The sequence below is a fragment of the Ischnura elegans genome, chromosome 8 (genome assembly GCF_921293095.1).
Source record: "Ischnura elegans chromosome 8, ioIscEleg1.1, whole genome shotgun sequence".
Classification (NCBI taxonomy): domain Eukaryota; kingdom Metazoa; phylum Arthropoda; class Insecta; order Odonata; family Coenagrionidae; genus Ischnura; species Ischnura elegans.
Genome location: NC_060253.1, coordinates 22,894,389 through 22,917,379, shown reverse-complemented (window position 1 = coordinate 22,917,379; position 22,991 = coordinate 22,894,389). Strand labels below are relative to the sequence as shown.

The window sequence follows — 22,991 nt, the reverse complement described above, 5'->3', positions numbered from 1 at the left end:
CTTTAGAATCCGAATAAATAATTCAAAACTTCCTCGTAAAAAGTCGAAAAAATGACTTTTGGCCAGCTTTTTTCGATTTGGGACCACTGTGCGCCGCCGCGACAGGAGTCCTTCGACGCCTCTGGGGTAGGAGAGGTTCGGAAGGGATTTGGACAGGGAAAAACACCTCAACTCTATAGAAGCGAAGAGGGCCGAACTGAATAAACCAGGCAAATCCATTACTATTCTAGTGATTTTGGAGGATTTTTCTATGAGGAAGAAAAGTCCATCGATCAAATCGCTAGATCACCGTGAGGAATGCAAAATCATGAGATATCTGCTTGACCAAATTGGGACGATTTTTATTTTTCTCAATGACCGCGTTCAAAGCGTTTTTATGAGATTTTTTACTATTTCATTACGTTGTAAACGTAAGGCTTAGTTCCGGCCCTGCATTTCTTGCATTTAGGCGGGACGCAACGGCCCCGTGACGCTACACATACATTAGTCACATGTTTTTACAGGCTCCAAAGATAAGATTTCCTACATTTAAAAATAGACATCCTTATGTATTGAGGACAAAGGGTATTCCTGGATTTCCTTTACCTATTTCTTTAGCATTTTATCGCGTTGCATGTAGACTTCCATTGTCATGAACTCCACCTGAGTACCTCCAACTTTCAAATTAGAAAAATCATTACATTCAACAGCAGGAAACAATTTATCGACTACTCAAGCAATTTCGATGTGGCAATACAATACAGTAGTGGATACAGAAAAAAACTCAAGGGGGGGAGGGCGCAAATGATATCTTGAGTTAATTTTACTTTTATTCCAATTATAAAAAAAGTCTAATGCTGAGTTAAGACAATTTTAATAAAATTTATTACACACATATAAGAGAGAATTCCATCTTATGATATAAAATGTTTTATCATTGTGGTTCTGCAATGTTTGGCAATACTGGCGGCCCGCAATGGCAGGGTGCGCGCGCCTCCTGCGCCCCCAATCTGTATCCGCCACTAATACAATATGTTGGGGGTAAGTTCTATTCGTTTGATTAGAATTGTAGAGTAGTGAGTGGTCAATATGCTTGGGGCGGAAAATATTTAGACGTAAAAAGAAAAGGACGCCCACGCCTGAATTGACAAGGAGGGTGGCAGCAAACCTGTCTACTTTGATGGTTCAGAGCAAAGGTCTTTAACCCACGGTCTTCTGGCCGCATGCGATCGCCCGCCCAATTTCTTGCGTCCCCAAGAGGCTAAAGAAAATATTCTATTGCGCCACACAATGTAAACTATGCATTGACAAACTCGTAAAAAAAACAATGTCAAAAATCGCATTAATCGATTGAACTTTCAATTTGCTCTTGAAATTAATTTGAAATTACTTAGAACACTTTGAAAGAAATGTATTTTTTATTTGAATTATGTTATTTTAAATTGACGTGTTGCATTAAGGCCCTCCGGACGATATGAAAGCGATTTTTGGCCCTTGAATTAAAGAAATTGAAGACCCCTGGTTTAGAATATGGAGGAAGAAGCCCACAAGAAAGAAGAAGATGATGTGTACCCGTTATTTACATAATATAATCTAAAATTCAAGAGTAGCAAGATATGTGCAAAAAATCCACAGAGGAAAAATTATTCGCCTTGACCGGGATTCGAACCCAGATCTCTCGATTCGAATCCCGGTCAAAGCGAATTATTTTTCCTCTGTGGATTTAACGCACAATTTGTGCATTGCGGGTGACTCCGTAAAAGTTATCACCGCGGCTAGTCCCGGAATACCTAAATTAAGTAGCAAGATATCATCAAATACATCTCTTATCCAAGTTTGACATCTCTGTAACCTAACATTAGGGAAAGCGAAAAACTTAAATTAGGAAGATATGCAGATTTTGAAAAGCATTTAATAAAAAGTAGCATAGGAAGATAAATATTATTCATCGCACGATCAAATTTTACTTTGCATAAAATAATGGTATAATATTTCAACGCGACATTTCTAATTGAATGTAAATATCTCAAATGAAAGGGCTACTTACCTTTCGCTTTAAAATCTTCAGCGTTTTTTTCCGTGGTGCAGTCCCATAGAGCTGACTCGCTGCTGTTTCCGGATGGATAACGATTCAACCATAATATTTTATAGTCTGAAGATGAGAAATAACGTTAAAATTTGAGTAATGAAAATATGCCTATAATAAAGTATAACATAAATATTGGAAAAAAACATTACTGCGATAAAATGTCATCTGCCTTTTTGCAAATATTATTATGCGTTACAATAGATTTCAGATAAAATTGCTTTAAATTGCCTTCATTCAACCTGGAACCATTTGACTCCCCCATTAAAAAAAGCCTTGATGCCTAAAATCAGGTAGCTGATTTTTGGATTACATTAATTTTTTTGATAGTAGCATTCGTTATTACAAGTGAATACATCTCGTATCCAATAATGACCCCAAAAAGGACCAAGTCTCACATATTAGGGAATTTAATTGCAGTGGGTTAATGCCATAATTAATTTATTTTTCTCTATTTCGAATTTAGTGTTCATATGTTGTGTGTGTATATATGTACCTTTTAGCTAACAACTATCGCGCTTCGCCGTGTCAAGCGCTCTATTTTTTCTAGCCTTGAGTTCAACACCAATAGGGTATTCTCCTTCATCAAAATAAACGAAAGGCATTGATTGCGATTCGTTACCCACCATTGGTGTATTCATAATATACAAAGTATTTGGTTTTAGAAACCCCAGTTTGGACGAATATTAATGGTCAATTTAACCTCAATTGAAAAAGACCACATTGGCGCCCATGCGATGCCACTCCAAGTGACGTCACTGGAACTTGGATGCTATACTAGCAAATTGGAGGTTTACATCGTTTGAGATTACCAATTCATGCATGAGGCACAGAGCTCAGGGAAACATCTCTTAATAATCACCTATTAAAAGTGCCCATGATCGGTAAGTTTCCTTCATTTGATAGGGTATTAATAACCCTCATTTAAGCCAAGCGCTCAGCTAGCAGGGTACTCTACGCTACTACCGTGCTCGGCAGCAATCAGCCTGCATCGTAGCGGCGTTCATAGCCTCGCTCCCAGATGGTCTCACACAGCTGCTGCCAGACGACACGCGAGCTTTTTCCAGCATGCACACCTAGCCGTCTCGATTTCACGCGCTTGAAATTATTCACTTTTCATTTCATCGTGAAAAATAGATATCGTCATTCAAAAATCTAAAAGCAAGAAATACGTACTCCAGGTGTACTAATCTTTCGATTTAGGCAATTAAATAAATTGGAAACAAACCTTTTGTAAAAATTACGAGCAATGAATAAGATGCATATAAAATCAGCCACAAATAAAATTAAAATATATGTATGCATACACTTACCTCCGAATCCTAATGAATTTATGATCCTCCAATATGAATTGTTGTCTCCTTTAATACACATTGAGACACTTTCTCTTCCAGATGCATAATATGGAAGCAAAGACAAATTTTTCCCTCTCAAAATGTGTGGGGGATCATGCATCCCGTCATGCACAGTGACTGATGCCATGCCAATCATCTTTAATGCATTCAGATCTGTAAATCAATAATCCAATGAATGGTAGCCGTAGCCATATTGTCCAGAAATATTTCATTCAAATAAAAGTCCCAGATAAAAAAAGGGAAACATATTTTCCAGTGCTTAACTTCCCTCTTACTTACCCTTAAAATATGCTGAATAACACATTAAATAGATTTTATACGCATTTATTATTAATTTAGGATATTCAGGAGAGAGCTTAGTAGTTAGTAGTACAAGCGGATAAACTCAGGGATATTGCTTTGTTTATTAGATATCGTAAGAAGGTTTTTAAATTGGAGGATATTTTATACTGTTGAACTTCCAACTCAAAGCAATAGCCCATTTAAAGTTGCATGACGAATCCTTATCTTATCAAAATGGAATGATGAATGATGAGGGAATATCGCTTTGTCGAAGGGAACTCAGGGATATCGCTTTGTTTATTAGATATCGTGAGAAGGTTTTTAAATTGGAGGATATTTTATACTGTTGAACTTCCAACTCAAAGCAATAGCCCATTTAAAGTTGTATGACGAATCCTTATCTTATCAAAATGGAATGATGATACCTCCTTTTTGATGGGATCCGAGAAATTGCTATTCCGGCCATATTGGGAATGACTTCCATATCGCTCTAGCTTCTTATTCAGAGGAAATCATGAAAATTACCACTTATTTGCTAGCTTCTTCCTCGTCTTATATATTCGGTTTGAAATGTTTTTAATTGGGCATAATATCACGGTTGAAGCTCAATATTCATATTTACATTTCGCTAATTTCACTTTCAAAATATCCATGCTCTAAACCTCCGACAAATTTATTTCATGATTGCAAAGTTTTTGATTTTCTACCTTAAGAAATCGAAATACTTCAGCTACAAATATATAGCCTTTAATGTATATTTCTTTCGTCAAATTTTCAAGTGAGGTTCCAGAATGAATGAGAGCTTCCGATTTTCCGATTTTAATGCGGTCCAATACTCAAAATAAATATAATCCAAACCCAACCAGGTCCGAAAACATGTATGCTAAGTGGACATGAACGAAGTTAGTTCTTGTGTTTTATTGGTTGACTAATGGAAAGCTTAATTTTGTACAAGAACTGAACAGAAAAAAAGATGTCAAGTATTAAAAGACATTGCCAAAGTTTTCGACTTTCCACCTTAAGACACCTTAATACCATGAACAACTTTTTTTTTCATTACCTTTTTAGAAAATTTTACATGATGCATACATATTACGGTTAAACTACCAAGTAAGGTGAGATGTCGTATAATAAAGTGAAAAAAGATTTGATTTACGATAAAATGATTAAAATATATCCTGTCTTTTTAAGAAATAAAATGCAATTTTACCCCTTAAGTCAAATCCTAGAAAAAGTATATGGTTAACGGATATTAAAAACAACCTTTGTTGCCAGGCACAAACAACGGTTTTTTATTGCATTTTTACTAGCATCAAAGATTTTTCCATTTTCATTCGAAAATCAATATCAACCAATATTTCCTTCTTTCCGTATCCGGCTCCCTGCATTTCTATAAGTAGAGGTTTCCCCTCAATCAACGTAAAAATTTTAACACATAAAAAAATGATTTTATTGCTCATCAAGGTGGATTCTAACCGATGAGAAAAATTTATTATAATAGATACTTATTAAATTTAATAGCAATAAAATAATTGATCCGATACCTATAAATTCATTACATGCTGACTCACTTCATTATTCTGGATTTTTTTCTGGGTCGCTTCATTGTAAAAGGTTTTAGGGAGATTATCACTTACCAGTCTGATATCACGCGGTTTCGTATTTTAGCATTTCAATCATGGCCGCAGAAGCCGAAAACTAATGTTATTGATGCACTGTTCTAAGAGTTACCTAATATCGCCAAATTTAAGATATTCGGTTCTAGTAACATGGGCTGTGGCTCACATCATCACAATTAATTCATTCAAATGTAAACGACTTACCTTGTCCGTTGATAGTCAATAGAGCAGCCACCACACAAACGCACGCCAAGACACACCTGGTCATGATATGATCGAAGAAACTCATTCTTGGTCCGTGTTTAGTTAATATGTTTCTCAGCTCGCAGATTTCTTGAACTCAAGTCAATACTGCTTCTTCCTTTGGACAATTCACGCCCGTAAATGAGCCGATATTCAATCTACTTCCGCCTTTATATTGATAATAAACTGCATCCGTCGTTACTTTCCTGTCAAATTTTAGCGATAACAAGTTAGTTTCGAGCTCTCAGGCTATTTCCTTCCTCGAGTGCAAATATATTAAAGCCGCTTATTTTATATATTTCAAAATCATCACACAACACATTTGAATGGAGTGGCAAAGATGGATAGGTATCGCAAGCCAGTAATGAATAAATAGATTAGGGATTAATCATTTTATTGTTATTAAATTATGTAAGCATTAATTATATTTTTTGCCATCAATTAGAAAAAGAGCAATGTATGAATTTTTATATGCATTAAAATTTTTATGTTGACCGCGGGAAACCTCTAGTTATCGAAAAGTAGGAAGCCGGATATCCATGCGAAAGAAGGAAATATTGGTTGATATTCATTCTTTAAACGAAAAAGCAAAAATATTTTCTGCAAGTAAATAAGCATTTAAAAGAAAGTTTTGCAAAAAAATGCTTGACAACAATTTTTTATTAAATTTCCGTTTTGTAGGTCCTTTTTTTCAGATATTAACGTAAAGGTTAAAATTACATTTTATTTCTCAAAAAGACGGAATTGATTGTACTCATTTTATCGGAGCTCATTATATTTTATACGAAATCTCACCTTAATTGGTTGTATAACCGTAATATGCATGCACCTATTACAATTCCGAGTTCACTCACCAAAAAAAAACTGAAAATCCAAAAAATATATTCTACAAGTAAATATGTATTTAAATTCATATTTACTTGAAGAAATTGTTTTATGCCTGGCAACAAAAGTATTATTAAAAATCGTTTTTTATACCTGGCAACAATTTTTTTTTAAATTTCCGTGTAATAGATCTTTTTTTTTAGATGTTGACGTTCGGATTCAAATTGCATTTATTTCTCAAAAAGACGGGATTTATTCTACTTATTTTATCGGCGCTCATTATCTTTTATACGACATCACACCTTAATTGGTTGTATAACCGTAATATGCATGCTCGTTGTACAATTCCGAATTCACTCACTTTATCAGGTGTCCAGATATTATGTTTGTTCTCACTATCATTGCATTTATGGCTTCAGTTTTATTGCCATCTCCAGCAATATGATTGGCTTCATGACCAATGTTTCGCCAACCATTCTTAGTCAAATTTCAATGATTTTTTGTTCAGTCAAATATATTCGGTCTCCCTGATCTCCCTGATAAATGAGTAGTCCATTGAAACTTTTGCGATATTTAAAGATTGGATTTTTTGTTGAGATCATGAGACAGCTTCATGCAAATTATTCGCTAGGAAAGTATTACATCATTTTTTATCGTGAAATATTTTAACGAGTAGTCTAAATCCAGCACCTCACATGAACCCAAACATGTAGAACTTCCACTATTTAAAATACCCATTCATCACATGGTCAGCTGGGCCTTCGTAATTTCTCCTTTTTTCAAGTATTCTTCCAGTAGATTTGCAGCAAGTATTTTTTTTAGATCATCCTGGCCTGCTCCTGTTCGTTTTATTCATTACTATCATTCTCTTCCTTCCTCTCCCTTGCTTTCCAAACATTCTTTCCTCTAACACGGTTTTTATTATCCCTCAACTCTCAGTATTTGCTCAATCTGAACTTCCGCTCAACTAGAAAAAAAAACTCATCTGGAATCTTCATCTCTTCCTCTACCGGGCTCATCACTTCTACAAAGGTTCTATCAATAACAATCTAAGTGACATTGACCATAAGCCCATGCCTGAGGAACTGTGGGCATATACACAGGGCCCAATTCCACTTCAACGGAGATATCTTCCAACAGCCCCATGAAACGGATAACAGTATTGTTCAAACGGTAGTTGATCACAATGGCTACAAGGTGCTACAAACTGATCTTCGACATTGGCCAGCTTGTGCAAGGTGCTTGTCATTAAAAATACTTGGGTTAACAGGGCATACCCCGGTTGAACTAAACGTAGAAATAATATTATTGAATTAAAATTCTTTTTTATATACTGTACCCACTAGCTCTGCCAAGTTGCAAATTTTTATTCTCTCTCCTGAGTGGTTTCTGGGGCATTCGCAGTCATTTAAATATTATTTCAAAGGGCCAAACACAATCTAATGATTGCGGTATATGACTACAGTGAGGTGGCAAAGTAAACATTACCACCCCATTCATTTTTACTAACTCAATAGCATCAACAGAAATATGCGATTCATGGTTGTGTAAAATTAGCAATGTAGTATTACGTTAGAACACTTTGTGTGATCGATGAAATGCTTTAAAACCAGTAAAAATAAATTGATAATGTCCATCCAGATGGGTTTTCGTCACATATTGGTCTCATAAGTTAAGCTGTATTTTTGGGAGGAATTTCACTCTAGATAACACAAAAAATGGAGGAATTGTGTTAACCTTAGCATTTATAATATAGCACAATGTCATCGAGGAGCCACTTTCAAAGGAGGTAACTTCACCTACTTGTTTTCCACCTTTTGGGGCTATCACTTTTCCTTGGAGTTGAGCGGTAGTGGAACCACTTTCATCATGATTGTATACACTTCCAACGGAAAATACGTGTTTCACATAAAGACCTGATATTTCGGAAAAAAATGCACTCACAATCGTCCTGTAAAACCATCGCCCAGTCGCCTATGGCTCTTGCCATTGAGGTTTCCTCTAGTTTCCGAAGGCTTATCGAAGGATTCCGCTTCATAAAACCATAAAACAAATAATCATCAGTGATTTCTTTCTGATCGCAGGATGGCGGTTATTTCTTTCCATTTCTCTGAGCAAACTCATACGATAATTTTTTCGTGTGCAGTGGTGAAGGTGTGTGGTGCAATTGTGCTGCAGTTGTTATTCACAGTTTACTATGGTGGTAATTAATTTCACAAGCTATGAATATCAAAAAATCAATTTATAAATAATTTAAATTAAATAGATAACACGTAACAATACGCTTGCCTCAAATTTCTCTTTAAAAATCAATATTTATTGCGTATAATTCTTCCTTTCACCAATATTACTGAATGTTCCCTGAGCATGCTTATAGAAAGGAGAAATATCGCAAAAACTAATATTTATGAGACTCTCTCCTCACTACCTACAGCTCGCTTATGGCCAATACCGAACTGTTCCATATTAAGAGCACATCTATATAACAGTGGGATTCAAGAAATTTAAACAAATTGTCGCATACGATCGGGGTTGACACTAATTATTAACTTCGGCTTTACTTTTCTTACGTGCATAGCTGTTGCCATTCTGTACTAATGTCGTCACATTGTTGCATTGAAATACACTGCTTCAAATCCTAAAGCATAAATATGGAGCCAAAACACTATAAAGTCACCATGACATGAAATTAGAGTGCATTTAGGTTACCGGGATTGATAATTCAAAGCACCTGGGCTGAAAGTCGGCGTCCAACAGTGCCCCAATCCAAGTTGTCACACTGTGGCCCAGTTTGAGGTGTCCCAATGTGGTCCGCATGTTTTGAAGCCTTATTTTTGTCAGCAAAAATTTAAAACATGTTACTTTCGGGAAATATGTTTTTAAAAATATTTAATAGTCTCTAAACAATGTATTTGACCAGCCATTATTTACGAAGCTAATAATAATTAGGAAAATTGCATAAATATTCACAACATGAACATTACGGCAGTTATAGCAAAAAACATATTTTATAACATTTATACGAAGCTACATAACATTATGAAATAAGATTTTTGTGCATTATTTATCGTGATGTGACTTCTTTAATTTCATTGCAATTACTCTTTGCCGGATTAAATTGTTTAAATAAATCAATTGTCCCACTGTACCCCGTGTCCCACTGTGCCTCAGTCTCCCCTAATATGAATTCTTTGGCTACCACCACGAGTGCTGCAATTGACCTGATTGCTGCAAGTCTTCTTCAATGCTGTTGATGTCTTTTATTTGCTAGCTTTAATTTATTAGCTATATTTACTATTTATTTTGTATTTAACAAAATATTTCAGCTTCATTTCTTTGGTATTTATTACTTCTTATAGTCAGGGGCCATCTGGGGTGAATATGGCCCCCGCCAGGGGTTCATGATGGGGCCCTCCCACAGGAAAGTTTAGGAAATTCCATGCCTGGTAATGAATTTTGACGCTATTCTGGCTCTTAAAAACGTGCTGAAAGTTGCAATTTCGTCAAAAATAACTGTAAAAAATGATATTTACAAAGCTTATAAAATTTTTTTCAATAAAAAATTAGGTTCTCTTTACTCTTCTGGCTCTTTATTTTATTTTTTAAATCATTTATGGTCTTTATACACTGAGTTTAGAATAAATAAGCCAAATTGATAAAAAAATTAATCTTTAATTACAGCAAATAAAACATTAATGCAAAAAATAAGGCTTTGCTATTAGCACAATGACAATGTCTGATCGGAAAATTGAATTGGAAGGCAACAGTTTTCGTTTCATGGCACCATAACTCGTAATTGAAAAGAGTAAGTAGGTTTAGAACCTATGTACATGCCTTCGACAAAATCAATGTATATGACTAAAGCCTAATTTAGGATACATGACCTTAGGCCGAGATTCGCCAAAGCTATCTCTTACGTACCTGACTCAATTGTCAATAATTTTTGAGATTCACATTACAGCCACAGCAATGATGTCCACAAGTAAGACATTTGTACATCCACTGGAAGTCCAGAAGACATCAAATGAAAATCCATGGATATTAACCGAGATAACCAAAGAACATCATTGCAGTGGCTGGAATGTGAATCTCAAAAATGATTGACAATTGAGTCAGGAACGTAAGAGATAGCATTGTCGAATCTGACCTTCGGTCATGATTCTTAAATTTAAAAGCATTATTGATGCATTTCGCATAAATTGGGTTAGCACTGCTTGAAATCCTGCAGGTCGTGGGAAGAATCCATTTTTCCAGTAGTGTTGCCGGGAGATAGGTAGGATATGAACTTGCCGCTATTATCTTTGGTCACTGTTTTTTTCTTCGATGACGGCAAGGAACTCTTTAAATTGGAGAATATTGTAGACAATCGCTGGGAAAGCCTCGTCCGAGCGCTTTTCTTTAAGGCGATGAGCAGCAAAAACTGCGACGTCCCTTGCATTACCACCGTGGAGGCGACAAATAGTCTGAAATATCGGTACGCCGTCGGCTTCCACGTGAGCAGCTGGAGGGGCAGAGCAATAACCCAGTAGAATCCAAGGGAAAACAACAAGATGAACGCAGAGCAGAATCGGCGGAGGAGTTTTGGTTTCGTGGATGTAACTGGAATGGGGCTTTTGTAGCAGAAGATGGTCCAAAGGATGAATGCAAAAGCTATGATTGTCGTCAACATGGCAGCAGCCGTGGGTGTCAGCACGCCGAAATAAAAGGCATTTCCATCGGGGAAGCAGAAAGCTGTGCCGGGGCGGTGGATATAGAGGCGTGTGTCAATGCCCATACTGACAGCAACAGGGATCACTGGAAGGCCCCAGCCAATGGCGGACGAACGGAGGAGGAGGTGGGTCATTCTTGTCTGAAACAGAACATTTAGAAAGATGAAAAAATATATAAATCGACATCTACATGTCAATCTCACAGCAAGGTCACTCCCCTTAAACGTGCAGAATAAAGAAAAAAATAGGCAGTCTGAATCAGGTAAATGAATCATGCTTTGGCTGGGATTGGCCCGGGAACAATATGATACTTAATCACGTATATTATCATTCTGGCATATTAAACTATCATAGGGTTTCCTTGCTTTAAATTAATTAATGTATCCTTACAATGATACTACTCCACCATCTAATATCCATCCATCATCTTAAATTATTGCTAAGAATTCTCAGGCAGAGAACACCCAAAATGTACTCACAATCAAAGGTACATATATTCTAAATATAGAAATCATCAGTGAATTTGACAAATATTCTTCAAGTGCTGTTATAGGTGCCATTGCCTCTTGTCATCAAGGGTATCTACATCTACATAATACCCCACAAGCCACCTAAAAGGCATGTGGCAGGGGGTTTTAGGACACCAGTGGTTAACACAAAAAATAAAGTGCTCAAACGAAGTTGCGACTAGCATTTATTAGAGTCCTTTACGTTTGGGAGAAAAACGAATTCAAATATCTATCCGTTCGGCAAAAATCTCTCTTAATTTATCGCTTCTATCGGACCTGGAAATATAGTGTAGCTCTAATATCATGCTCTCCGTGTCCCTCTTAAAGATATCCATTCTCAATTATTCAAGGAATCTAAGCTTAGTGCGCAGCCTCCGAGTCTCCAGCGGCTCCCAGCTTATGCACTTTAAATGGCGGCTGCTGCCATGTTATTCTCTTCATCGGGGCCGAACCAATGTTAGGCATTGCTAATGCATAGTATTATCCTCCCGAATGAATATGACAGGGGCAGGTGAAGAGGCCCGCTCCCCCACTTAATGGTGTAAATACTGCACCCATAGTCACCTCTGGGGCGTTTGGCAATGATTGACTATTAGTTGCCTAAATTTATGCATGTATATGTGCCAACGCAATGAAGCATTCCCATATGTTGAAGGAACGTTTTACAGCCATGACCCGAAAAATGCTCTCCAGCTATTATTAGCATCAGTGCCACACACATTGCAAGTATACAGTATAGTTTTCCTATTTCTTTCCTAGAATACTTCTCATATATTTTGTGCACTATATATAAAATGCACTGTATTTATTTTGATTTATTGAGGCAGCTCATCAGTTCTATCCTGAATCTGCCTCATAATAACGCAGCCTTATGGTTTTACTGGTCTCTGATGTGATCATTTTTATTAAAATGGTGCAGAATTAATTGAGAATTATATATTTCCCTTGGGTAGCATGTTATTAGCAACCTGTTTTATTTTATGAAGAGTGTAACAATTGAAAAAGCAGTCGGTTGGCCACAGAAAAGGTGATAAACATATTAAAAAAGAATTTTAGTACCAGTTTACGTACTTCCTCCATATTTTACCTAGTTTTACTAAAATTCTTTGGAACGATCTCCAAAAGTTGGCATTGTTTTGTTGTAAGATGCACAACATATCCCATTGAAAAATGAGCCCAAGTGCATGTCACTCACAAGGAGACATCGCCAAAGTGATGTTCGGGATCTGGATGCGGATGTTATTTTCTAAAACTATATAGGTAAGATAGAAAAAGTGTCACGGCTTTCTTCCACATAGGCCCGGGTTCGAGAGATATTCGCATGTAAAGATTTTGCGCAGCAACGCGTCCCCTGAGTAAGCATTTCCTTGTAACTGTGGCCGGGGAGGTGCGGTCTGGGGCGTTAATCCCCGAACCTGTTGTTGGTATCCTGGGTTCGAGTCTCAGTGCCAGCCATTTTTTTTCTCACTTGTAATTTTTGAAATCACTGTTACATTTTATCCCCATTCGTTTTATTTAGTTACTTCGTTAATTTTTAAATTTAACATCAATTTATGGATTTTAAACGAAACTCCGAATTGTGCCTTACCACGCGAATTAGGGGCGTATATAACGATTTACCCGCAAATTCCCGGGAAATTTGATCATCCTTGCCCTAGCCATTGCTCCCACAGCCACTTTGTATATTCGTAATCTCAAGTATTTCTTCTCAACTAATAAACATCATTGCCTATCCTCACATTCAGTTACTGACCCTAGCCAGTTTCCCCTCCTACCCATCAAGTACAATGATCCTGCTTTCCAGCAGCGTACTCAAGTCGTTTTCGATGTCTTATTTGTTTACCTTTCGCGCCCATTTTCACACAATTGGGCCTCGGCGCTTCATTCAGGGATTATCGAGGGTCAGCTGTGGACGGAGGGTTGTTGGGACGGAAGTCTTTGAAGGGCGCTAGAAGGCAGGTCATAAGGTAGGCATGGTGAGTGGAAGGACATTCTGTTGTAAAGATCGAGATTTGTTGGGAAAACAGTGGGTGGGCTGCGAAGAAAATATAATTGAGGCAATGCCTAGTGGAAATGATATTTTGAATAAAAAACGTTGAAGCCAGAAAATACCAGTGCTTCAAAAATGGAAAATAGACATGAAAGTGGAGGCACACGCGTCAAAAACCGGGGAACGATTCATGAGTAGATGTGCAATCGGTTAATTGATTCGAGGCAGAGGTGTGCATCGGTGCACACGACGAGCACATTACGCGGAAATTCACGTGTAAGTAATTATATACGTCCTCTAATTCGCGTGGTAAGGCACAATTCAGAGTTTCGTTTAAAATCCATAAATTGATATTAAATTTTAAAAATTCGCGAAGTAACGAAATAAAACGAATGGGGATAAAATGTAACAGTGATTTCAAAAATTGCAAGAGAGAAAAAATTTTGCCGACACTGGGACTCGAGCCGTAGCCACCGAGAGACAAGGCCTACGCAAGCGAGCAGAGAAGGTCGGTGACGTCAGGACGAGTGGGGTTACAAATGTTGTTAGGGAGTTGTTGATGGAAGGATAGTGGCATTGTCGAAGTGGTAAACAGAAGTCGCTTCAATGAGTGAGACGTGAAAATAAAACTATAATTTGAAGAAATTAAAGAGGTTTTTAGCAGTGGTTCGTTCTACGGTAGCAGTGGATGTTGCTGAAGTTCTACTAAAGTGTAAAAAGTTGTGCAATTAGTCTAACTACCGCAGTGTTTCTGACTGCCGAGGAAATTACAAGACGGGGCCCAAGGTGTCTGTTTTCAATTTCCCGAGCGATCCAGAAGTTTGAGAAAAATCCATTCGTGCCATTATGAGAGAAGAACTTGAGCCAACAAAGAACAATAAGGTACGTATCGTATAATTATAGAGGTATTGATGAAAGTGTGTTCAAAATAATTTTTGGTTTTGTTAAAGATGCCTACTTATTATTTCGATGAAATTGCCGAGTTTAAATTTGAAGGGCATGAATCGATGGATACTTTTAAAGTCTCCTGAGTGATTAAACATTTATTAAACGTTCCTGCCTTAGTTATTGGAAGTCTTTTGGTAATGATTGCAGTGGTGGAAAAGTTATTAATTGTTAAATAGGTAATTCGTCATGTTTAATTTAGTCATGAATCCCATTCGGTGGATCGAAGTATACCATTTAATTCAGATTGATATTGCTTTAAGCTATTACTGAAAGGTTCTTAATATGGTAATAAGTAAAGGTAGCACAGTGAAATTACTCAAGTGCATAAAAGATCTTTGTTTTTATGTCACTGTTTGATGTGAATGAAATATTTTCATGATTTAGAATAAATATTTACAATTAATCTTGTGGGTTATAATTAAAAAGATGAGGAGTTGAATAGCGGCATTCACTTACTACTTTAAAAAATTAGAATTTCTTTTAATTTAATTGACAGCAGTCCAAGATTTCCTGTACTTGGAAGTGTGTAAATTATTTTAATTTTATTGTTTGGTGGAGTCAAAGAGTGTAAATTTAGTCTTGCTGGCCAAATATTCAAGTACTTACTTAATTAATTATAAATAAAAGAAGCACGGCCGTGGTATAAAAATCCAACCGGCTAGAATAGCATTTATTAATAGCTTTTTTTATTGGAAGGCTTATTGTATTGATCGCAGCTATAGAAAAGTTATTGCTTTCTAGTTAAAAATTTGGGCAATTCGTCAAATTTTATTTATTCATGACTCCTATTTGGTGAATCAATTCTTATTAATTCCTGTAAGCCATAATTCTCGATTATTCATAGTTAAACAAATCTTGTTGTCGGTGATTGTTTTTCGGGTTCATTCCGCGTGGTCTCATATTTTGAGGACGGCAGTTTCGGCGTGTTCCAGCTCCCGTCTTCGGTTCCAAATGATTGGACATTATCATTGATTATCATTTGTACCCGAAGACGGGAGCTGGAACGCGCCCGAAACTGTCGTCTGCAAAATATGAGTCAATGCTGAATGAACCCGAAAACCAATCACCAAATAACTCACCGCGGAAGCCTCCGTAATAAATATTGTAGTCATTGGTGTCCCTATACACGCCTCAGTTTTCTCAAGGTTAAAAATTAAAGGCATGAGGGGTAGAATAGAAAAATAGAGTAGTCTAAAGAATTGAAAATGCTTTAAAATAAATTAATAGTCATTCAAAATATCAAGTAATGGGAAGTAAGGGATTACTTTTTATATGAGCGTAAATATGTAAAATATTTAATTTGATTGTTGTGCTGGGACCTAAATAGTGAATTGCATTACTTTAACAGGTGTGTGTGAAGAGAATTCTGCTCCTCATCGCATAATTCGTGAATTAGGGAAGTATGATGAGAGGACAGCGAGATTACTTTCCGCACCATTGAAATGGTCACGACTGAGACGCTGTGACATCCTAACTTCCCTATTACCTCATCTACCTGTCTTCTCAGGCATACGGGAGAGCCCAGGCAAACGAAGAAAGGTGAAGGAATTTTCTGCAATGGAAGAGGCGGTGGAGGAAAGCATTACGGTGAAGGAGACATACGACCGACAGAATATTATTTCAAGCTTATTGAATCTTGGAGAAAAGTTCAGTTTCTTGATTTGTGAAATGTTTGGACAGTGGTTCATAAGCATGACTGCATACTTGTTCCGAACACATTATCCTCAACCCCATACCTTGAATTTAGCTCTATGTTGTGGTAAACTAGGCACGCAATGTTAGTGTTAATTTTGAAGAAGTTCCAATTTTAAAACTAGGGAAGTTTAGCTTACGCAAGAATGTTTATAATGTTGGAATCTGAGGTGAGACTTTCTCCCAAATGTTTTGATCTGCCTCTTGTGGTAGATATAGCAGTGACTCCTTAGTCATTGCCTCTGATTACTGAAAATCTGTCATGCCAGACACTGATCCCTGTTATTACTTTATTGGCGAAACCTGTCCTTAAAATCTGTTAACAAGCCTGACTATTCCACAGATATGTAGATATTTAGTGCAATTCTTCTCTCTCTCTATCTCTCAACTTCTGCTTAAAAGTAAAAGTACCAGGGAAATGTGTGCAGCCGCATTTGAGAATGTCCTCTATGATGTGTACAATTACACTCGTTTTTTGATGATAATAATAAACATGTTAATACGCAACTGTTGATATCCTTATTTATGCATCACCTCCACTCCCCTATGACTTTTATTTTTAAACAGGTCCATGGTATCCAGATAATCAATTTCGGAGAGGAGCACGTCAAGTAAGTGAGATGTCTAAAGCTACCGGAGTGATATACTGAGGATTTTGGTTAAAGCCATTGCCAGCTACTTCATTCCGATCAGATTTTAAAACGTATTAATTAACGTCTCGTGGAATAATTTATCATATATTTGGAGAAAACAAATGAGCTGTTGCTTTTCAAAGGATTCCCCGCAGCAAAAATGTGTTATTGAACAAGAAGTTCGAGCATTGCGTTTGTTTGCTTTCGGTGGTTTAGTTTGCAATCTTAAATATATAAGGGCGTTAAGTGCTGAATAAAGTAAACCTGAAATATTTGTGGTAAATATTTTAACGTAGCAAAGTAAATGCGAAGGAATTCTACTATCTAAATAGAAAGAATTGCGTTCACTCCAGTTGCGATCGTTCAAGCGAACGACGAGTGGCAATAATCTAACCCTTCTCGTCGTGACGTCACGGCTGGTTGCTCAGGCCGTAGCCACCGAGAGACAAGGCCTTCGCAAGCGAACAGAGAACGTCGGTGACGTCAGGACGAGTGGGGTTACAAATGTTGTTAGGGAGTTGTTGATGGAAGGATAGTGGGATTGTTGAAGAGAAAAACAGAAGTCGCTTGAATGAGTGAGACGTGAAAATACAACTGTAATTTGAAGGAATTAAAGAGGTTTTTAGCAGTGGTTCGTTCTACGGTAGCAGTGGATGTTACTGAAGTTCTACAGAAGTGTAAAAATTGGTGCAATCAGGCTAACTGCCGCAGTGTTTCTGACTGCCGAGGAAATTACAAGACCCAAGGTGTCTGTTTTCAATTTCCCGAGCGATCCAGAAGTTCGAGCAAAATGCATTCGTGCCATTATGAGAGAAGAATATGAGCCAACAAAGAACAGAAAGGTACGTATTATAGAGATATTGATGAAAGTGTGTTCAAAAGAATTTTCGGTTTTGTTTAAGTTGCCTTCTAATTATCTCGATGAAATTGCCGAGTTTAAATTTGAAGGGCATGAATCGATGGATACTTTTAAAGTCTCCTGTGATAAAACATTAATTAAACGCTCCTGCTTTAGTTATTGAAAGTCTTTTCGTAATGATCGCAGTGAGGGAAAAGTTATTCCTTGTTAAATAGGTACCTAATTCGGCAAATTTAATTTAATCATGAATCCCATTCTGTGGATGGAAGGATATCATTTAAGTCAGATTGATATTGCTTTAAGCAATTACTGAAAGGTTGTTAATACAGTAATAAATAAAGGTAGTACAGTCATGGTGAAATTACTCCAGTGATACATAAAAGATCTCTGTTTTTATGTCACTTTTTGATGTGAAGGAAATATTTTCATGATTTAATTTAAATATTTACTCTTATCATTTTATTGTTAAACTGCCTGACATCGTTATTGTAGACGCCCCAAGAACATGGATTTTCTCAGATGTACATGGTGTTTTTGTACGGCTATGTACAATGAATCTTGCACGTTATAAATAAAGATATGAGGAGTTGAATGGCAACATTCACTTACTACTCACAAAAAAGTAGAATTTCTTTTAATTTAATTGACATCAGTCTAAGATTTCCTATACTTGGAAGTGCGTAAATTATTTTCATGTTATTTTTTGGTGGAGTCAAAGTGTCAATTAAGTCTTGCTTGCCAATTATTCAAGTAATTACTAACTTAATTAATCGTAAATAAATTAAGCACAGCCGTGGTAACATTTAAACAAATATAAGATAATACAATGGTTAGAGTAGCAACACATTAATCGCTCTTTTTTATTGGAAGGCTTATTGTATTGATCGCAGCGAGAGAAAGGTCATTGCTTGCTAGCTAAAAAGTCGGGCAATTCGTCAAATTTTATTTAATCATGACTCCTATTTGGTAAATCAATTCTTATTAATTCCTGTAAGTCATAATTCTCCATTATTCATAGTTAAACAAATATTGTTGTCATTGGTGTCCCTACACACGCCTTAGCTTTCTCAAGGTTAAAAATTAAAGACGTGAGGGGTAGATTAGAAAAATAGGATAGACTAGAGAATCAAAAATGCTTTCAAATAAATTAATAGTTATCCAAAATATCATGTAATGGGAAGTGAGGGATTAAATTTTTATATGAGCGTAAATATGTAAAATATTTAATTTGAGTGCTCTACTGATTGTGAGACCTAAATAGTGAAATGAATTACTTTTACAGGTGTGTGTGTGAAGAGAATTTTGCTCCTCATTGCATAATTCGTGAATTACAGAAGTATGATGAGAGGACAGCAAGATTACTTTCCGCACCATTGAAATGGTCACGACTGAGACGCTGTCCCATCCTTACTTCCCTAATGCCCCATATACCTGTCTTCCCAGGCAAGCATACGGGAGAGCCCAGGCAAATGAAGGAAGGTGAAGGAATTTTCTTCATTGGAAGAGGCGGTGGAGGAAAGCATTAGGGAGAAGGAGACATACGACCGAGAGAAAATTATTTCAAGCTTAGTGAATCTTGGAGAAAAGCTTAAGTTTCTTGATTTATGAAATGTTCGGACAGTGGTTCATAAGCATGACTGCATACTTATTCCGAACATTATCCTCAACCCCATGCCTTGAATTTAGCACTCTTTTGTGGTAAACGAGGCACGCAATGTTAGTGTTAATTTTGAAAAAGTTCAAATTTTAAAACTAGGGAAGTTTAGCTTACCCAGGAAAGTTGATAATGTTGGAATCTTAGGTGAGATTTTCTCCAAAGTGTCTTGATCTACCGCTTCTGGTGGATATAGCAGTGAGTCCTTAGTCATTGCCTCTGATTACTAAAAATCTGTCGCGCCAGACAGTGATCCCTGTTATTACTTTATTGGGGAGCATCTGTCCTTGAAATCTGCTAATAAGCCTGACTATTCCACGTAAATGTAGATATTTAGTGCAATTCTGCTCTCTCTCTGCTTAAAAGTAAAAGTACAGGGAAATGTGTACAGCCCCAATCGAGAATGTCCTCTGCGATGTGTACGATTACACTCTTGTTTTGATGATAATAATAAACATCTTCATACGCAACATTTGACATCCTCATTTATGCATCACCTCCACTCTCCTATGATCTTTATTTTTAAACAGGTCCATGGTAACCAGATAATCAATTTCGGAGAGGAGCTCGTCCAGTAAGTGAGCTGTCTAATACTACCGGAGTGATTTACCGAGAATTTTGGTTAAAGCGTTTCACAGCTACTTCATTCCGTTTAGATTTTATAACATCGTATTAATTAATTTCTCGTGGAATAATTTATCATATATTTGGAGGAAACTAATGTGTTGTTGCTTTTTAAATAATTATCCGCGGAAAAAATGTCATTGAATAAGAAATTGGAGCATTGCGTTTGATTACTTTCGGTGGTTTAGTTTGCAATCGTAAATTAATAGGACGTAAAGAGGTCAATAAAGTAAATCTGAAATATTTATGGTAAATATTTTTATGCAGCAAATTAAATGCGAAGGAATTCGTTTATTCAATTAGAAATAATCACGCTCAGTCCAGTTGCGATCGTTCAATCGAACGACGAGTGGCAAGAATCTAACCCTTCTTGTCGTGACGTCACGGCTGGTTGCTCAGGCCTTGTCTCTCGGTGGCTACGACCTCCCCGGCCACAGTTATGAGGAGGCGCTAACTCAAGGGACGTCTTGCTCCAAAATCTTTACATGCGAATATCTCTCGAACCCGGGCCTATGTGGAAGAAAGCCGTGACACTTTTTCTATCTTACCAATATAGTTTTAGAAAATAATATCCGCATCCAGATCCCGAACATCGCTTTGGCGATGTCTCCTTGTCAGACCCCATATTGAATGCCGTCAATGCATGCAAAAGTCGCCGTTTCCTCTGTAATAAATGCCTACAATCTTGAACATAGAAGTTGATAAAGTAGAAAGAAGTTCCTGCAATTAAAAATATATATGCTTAATGTAATGTCGAGGTTAGATTTGCATGACTGCTTTTTACGAGCCAATATAGGCCGTAACAAATCTTCCACGTGGTTTGTGCCACGTTCTGTAAACGGTTGTACTTTATCCAATCATCAAATGTATGAGTGACATACCCGTAGCACGTTGTTCGGGTGGACTTGTGAGGACAGGAAGACTGAGACCACCGCGACCCAGCAGAATGAGGCGACCATGAAATAGTGCTGAAAACCTCCGAGGACGATGCAGGATATGGATTGGCCGCATTCGTGGATGGCCTTCCTTCGAATCTCTTCGACGACACATATCACCAGCGAGAGGGCCACTGAGGCGCTGAGGTTCAGGTTGATCTTCACATACAGGGATTCGCACCAATGCGGGCACAGTGCAGCATAGAGGAACATGGCCAGGAGGCAAAGCAGGGATATAGAAGAGCAGACGATGTGGACCGTTGAGATCTGGGCATCGTCTATTTCCCACTCGCCATTCTTAGGCGGTAGGGACACGAGCAAAGCAAAGTCGGTCAGGTGGTCGCAGATACATCCGAACATGTCTGGTGGTACCAGGTGGGACTCGCACACAGGCCTGCATCCCTCATCCGTCCAATGACGAGCGCTCTCCTTCCAGAACACGCATTTGCTATATTCTGCCCCTTTGAACGGACCTGAAAGCAAAAAGGGAATCCCCGGTATAGATGTGCAATGAGAAGTCAAGAGTGGAAGCATTCGAAATGTGGAGCTACCGAAGAATGATGTAGATAAAATGAATTGACCACGTAAATAACGGGGTAGTCCTAAGAAGAGTGGTAGAAAAGAGAAGCCTCCTAAAAACCTTAAGCAGCAGACGGGACAACTTAGTAGACCACATGACCTGATGGAGACAATCGTTGAAGGACAGGTTGAAGGAAAGAAGGGCAAGGGACGGCCCTGTAAGAGTTTCATAGGACAGGTTATATGGGATGTATAAGAGAAGAATACATTGCTACGAAAAGGTTAGTGGGTAGGAGAGAGAAATGGAGAGCTGCATCAAAGCAATCTTAGGATTGTTGCCTTATGATGATGATGAGATGTGCAATACTTTCATTGGCATTTTCATAATGGCAGACGCATTTTACCCGCTGTTTCAGTTTGAGATCATAAAATATTACATTTTTAGAGTTTTGACCCTTCCCCCCTAAACTGCATTTGAGCGAGGTTCCAGAACTTTTTTCATTATGCCTGATGGATTTGAAAAAAATCGATTTTTCCGATCGGCTCTAATGCATCGCCCACGGTTTAATTCACTTATTCAATTTTAAATAGTTGCAATTACAAGAGCAGATGTGAAATGAACTTCACACAGCTCACCGTTGACTCCTTTGGTGTTACCCGCTTTAAAAACAAGTATTTTATCACCGCACGAAAATCAACTTTATCAATTTGTAAAAACAAATGAAAGTTTTTCTCTACAATTGGCAGCAATAATGAAACTATGGCATGGATACAGCAATTCAAACAGTCGACTAGTCAAGAGTACTGCTTGCTGGGAAAAATTAATTTTTGATTTTAAGAGCGCAATCTATCGGAAATTCTAAAAATATATTGAAAGACCCTAGTAGCAAACTGGGAATGGCATTGTATAAATTATTTCAACTTTCCCTCTTCCAGAAATATGCTTTCCTTGAAGATTTATCCATTCTGATAAGGTCATTTGAAAAAAATAATTTCTGACCAAGCTACCACCCTGTTTAGCTAAATGGATTCGGGTCATTCTGAAGAAACAAGTTGATTAAATGAACAAAAACACGGCCAACGTACCTAAATATTCGCTAGCTTTTATAAGAAAGTTTTTGGGCGGAAATAAATTCAGGCAGACTTTTGCATAGCTTGCGGCCTTCATTCGAGAAAGCCTTCATAAAACTCATTCTGAATTTCCAACTATCTTAAGAAGAATCAATGTTAACATAATAACCTTTGATAAATAGAGTGATAGCTTATCTCAAATAATTTTGAAATAGGGATTTTCAGTATAATTTAGTATTTTAGCCTTGATATTTGTCCATTCGCTTTTGGTAACAGACGGAAACGGACATTTGCCTTCCGAACCGGAAACGGATAAAGCAGTAACGACATGAGGAATAGAGTTGTATTAACAAAGGAGGCGTTCATGAACGTGAAGGGTCTTATGAGAGTAGGGGTGCCCACTTACAAAAAATATTTGGGGCGCCCAAACCGGGGACCTTGCCCCGGTAAATTTTATAAG

General features: G+C 37.3%; 1 protein-coding gene across 1 annotated transcript; it reads right to left on the bottom strand.

The window, feature by feature from the left end:
* Positions 1–10,137: 10,137 nt before the first annotated feature.
* On the bottom strand, positions 10,138–21,302 carry LOC124164322 (adhesion G protein-coupled receptor L4-like). Its single transcript, XM_046541587.1, has 2 exons — positions 20,888–21,302; positions 10,138–11,238 (listed from the first exon to the last, which is right to left on the bottom strand). Exons 1-2 carry the CDS (start codon positions 21,299–21,301, stop codon positions 10,594–10,596), a joined length of 1,059 nt encoding a protein of 352 aa, XP_046397543.1. The 5' UTR covers position 21,302; the 3' UTR covers positions 10,138–10,593.
* Positions 21,303–22,991: the final 1,689 nt, after the last annotated feature.